This window comes from Equus quagga, unplaced genomic scaffold, assembly GCF_021613505.1.
Source record: "Equus quagga isolate Etosha38 unplaced genomic scaffold, UCLA_HA_Equagga_1.0 HiC_scaffold_4568_RagTag, whole genome shotgun sequence".
Classification (NCBI taxonomy): Eukaryota; Metazoa; Chordata; class Mammalia; order Perissodactyla; family Equidae; genus Equus; species Equus quagga.
The window spans coordinates 3,652-6,771 of NW_025793828.1; the positions used below are offsets into that span (position 1 = coordinate 3,652).

The 3,120-nt window shown below is 61.9% G+C and overlaps 1 protein-coding gene across 3 annotated transcripts; it reads left to right on the top strand.

The window, feature by feature from the left end:
- Positions 1 to 20: 20 nt before the first annotated feature.
- LOC124232323 (vitamin D(3) 25-hydroxylase-like) lies at positions 21 to 3,114 on the top strand. 3 transcript variants are annotated; one of them, XM_046649281.1, is made up of 6 exons: positions 21 to 757; positions 1,454 to 1,606; positions 1,698 to 1,858; positions 2,195 to 2,371; positions 2,550 to 2,691; positions 2,919 to 3,114. In XM_046649281.1, the coding sequence occupies exons 1-6, from the start codon at positions 490 to 492 to the stop codon at positions 2,954 to 2,956; spliced, it is 939 nt and encodes a 312-aa protein (XP_046505237.1). In that variant the 5' UTR covers positions 21 to 489; the 3' UTR covers positions 2,957 to 3,114. The 3 variants fall into 3 exon arrangements, with proteins under 3 accessions (XP_046505237.1, XP_046505235.1, XP_046505238.1); XM_046649279.1 differs by having other exon boundaries at positions 2,550 to 3,114; XM_046649282.1 differs by lacking the exon at positions 2,550 to 2,691 and having other exon boundaries at positions 27 to 757.
- The last annotated feature ends 6 nt before the right edge of the window (positions 3,115 to 3,120 follow it).

Below are 3,120 nucleotides of genomic sequence, written 5' to 3' on the forward strand. Positions count from 1 at the left end.
GTGTGAGAGGCCTCCTGGGGGAGGGCAGCTGGGCAGGGCCTGGGGGATGGTTTGAATTTCCAATCAAAGGTAGAGAGGGCAAAGGCCTGGAGGGGGTGGGCCTTGGCAGAGCGTTTGGGATACAGTGGGACAGAGCTTCAGTTATCTGAGCCTGAGTCCCTTCTGATGACATCAGGAGGAGAGGTCCTGAGATTGTGGGAGAGGAGTCTGGTCATGAGCCCCATTGAAATCGGGAAATTGAAGTTGAGAGGGGACAGTGACCTCGTTTAAATCCTTTCTGCTGTGAGACCTTGGGCCTCACTGCTCACCTCTCTGAACCTCGGTTTCTTTACCTGTAAAATGGGATGCTAACTTGGCCTACTGACAATTTCGGTGACCTCTGCAAAGTCATAGCTGGGTGGTCTGATCCAACGTGAGGTCCTCAACCATACAGGTTGTGACCTCTAGCATCAAGAGGCCAGATAGAGTCCCTGCACTCACTAACAGCTGATGGCCCAAGGGTCCCCCAAGGCTAGGGCCTGGAGACTGGGTCCAGCAGCCTGGCAGGGACCAGGATTGTCCAACGCCCTTGACCCTGGCCTGCAGCTGCGGGACCGCTTCGGGGATGTGTTCAGCCTGCAGCTGGCCTGGACGCCCGCGGTCGTGATTAATGGGCTGGCGGCCATGCGCGAGGCGCTGGTGCACCGCAGCGAAGACACCTCGGACCGTCCGCCTGTGCCCATCTTCGAGCACCTGGGCTTTGGGCCGCGCTCAGAAGGTAAGCTAAGAAGGAGGGGATCGCGGGCCGGCGGGCACTAGGCTCGCCGTGATCTGAGACCCGGCAGGGCCAAATGGAGACAGAGTAGCGGACGTGTGGTGCAACGAAGGGACAGAGAATTTGAAGTGGCGGCAGGTGGAAGAAGGAGCCTGTGCCAAGACTGGGGACGTGGGTGCGGGAGCGGCGGAGGGCGGGGCCTCACAGAGAGGTGGGAGGTTCACTAGCCACTGGGAGCTGATAGGGTATGGCCGGGTTGAGGGGAACGAGGAGGACAGAGTCAGTGTGGGCGAGGCAGGGGGCGGGCCGAGACCTTTCTGGAACCATAAGGGGGTCACGGTGGGCAGAGCCAAGCTAGGGGTCAAAACCTGGCCCCAGTGGGGAGAGCTGGCGAGCAGCATTGGCAGACAGAGGGTGGGACCTGTCCCCAGCCAGAAGAGGGTGTAAAGTGGGCGGGACTTGGTGGCCTGGCTGGGAGGAATGGAGATTAATGTGGGCGAAGCAAGGGGCGCGGTGTATGCGCAGGGTAGGGGGCGAGGCCTGTACCGAATGGGGCGGAGCTGTGTGAACAAGGGCGGGAAGCGGATCTTACTCCCGGCGTAGACAGAAGAGCAGGTCGAGCCTGCGAGCAAGATGTACGCCAAGAGGCGGGGTCAGGGCACACTCGAGCCACACCCACGTCCTCCCACCCGTCCCCAGGGCTGGTCATGGCGCGCTATGGGCAGACGTGGCGGGAGCAGCGGCGCTTCTCCGTGTCCACCCTGCGCAACTTCGCCCTGGGCAAGAAGTCCCTGGAGCAGTGGGTGACCGAGGAGGCCTCATACCTCTGTGCCGCCTTCGATGACCAGGCCGGTGAGTGCTGGGCTGAGGGCCAGGAGACAGGGATGGAGGCTGGGGAAGAGGAGATGGAGGCGACCCCCTGACCTGCACCGTCCCCTCCCAGGACGGCCCTTCAGCCCCGACGCCCTCCTGAATAAAGCGGTGAGCAACGTGATCGCCTCCCTGACCTTCGGGCGCCGCTTCGACTACCAAGACCCGCGCTTCCTTAGGTTATTGGACCTTACAGAGGACTTACTGAAAGAGGAGACCGGCTTCGCGCCACAGGTGCGAGGCTGCAGGAGGCCAAGGAGCCCTGCAGGCGAGCTCCGTGGAGGGGCCTCCGCCCTGCAATGGGCCTCCGCAGAGGAGAATTTGTACGGAGGGGTTGGGTCAGCGGGCCCAGGAGGGAGCTAAGGAACCTCTACCTCCTTCAGTGGAACCCATGAGATGTAGATTTTAGGTTTATCCTTCTGGGGCCCAGGCCAGGTGAGTGTCTAAGACCACACTTAGGGAGGAACCAGGTCAACAGTGGGGACACCCTGGAGGCAGCTGGGACCTGACGGGTGGGGGTGAACACTTGAGCACAGGGAACTGTGGGTCTCACATCTGTGGCCCGCACAGGTGTTGAATGCCATCCCCATGTTCCTGCACATCCCGGGGCTGCCTGCCAAGGTCTTTCCAGGGCATAAGGCCTTCATGGCCCTGCTGGATGAACTGATCGCTGAGCACAGGAAGACCCGGGACCTGGCACAGCCTCCCCGAGACCTCACTGATGCCTTCCTGGATGAGGTGGAGAAGGTGAGGTACCAGGGACAGGGACATGGATGGTGGGTTTAGAGCCCATGACACAAGCCCAAGCAAGGTGAGGCCTGTGTATCCCCCAGTGATCAGGCACCAGGGCTGATGGGTGCAGATGGGAGGCTATGTGGGGACTTCCTCCCTCTGCCCCTGGGCCCACCCTCTCTGCATGGCCCAGGCCAAGGGGAACCCTGAGAGCAGCTTCAATGATGAGAATCTGCGCCTGGTGTTGGCCGACCTGTTTCCTGCGGGCATGGTGACCACCTCGACCACGCTGGCCTGGGGCCTCCTGCTCATGATCCTGCACCCGGATGTGCAGCGTGAGCCCAGCCTGGGGGCCCGGTGGGATGGGACAGAGAGGAGAGGGACAAGCCAGGGGCCCTGAGCTTGGTTTCACCACTGGGAGCTCTGAGCAGAGCTGGGCCCCGGCTCAGAGATCAGAGTGACCTTCTCCTCCATGTGGGCACAGCCCCTGCACAGGAATCAGGAGGAGGTCGGGGTGCAACTCCCTGTGTTCTGACGACTGTGGGGACGCTTGTCTGTGCAGGCCGTGTCCAACAGGAGATCGATGAGGTGATAGGGTAGGCGCGGCGACCAGAGATGGGGGACCAGGCCTGCATGCCCTTCACCATGGCCATGGTCCATGAGGTGCAGCGCTTTGCAGACATCATCCCACTGGGTGCGCCCCACATGACGTCCCGTGACATTGAAGTACAGGGCTTCCTCATTCCCAAGGTAGGCCTGCGGCC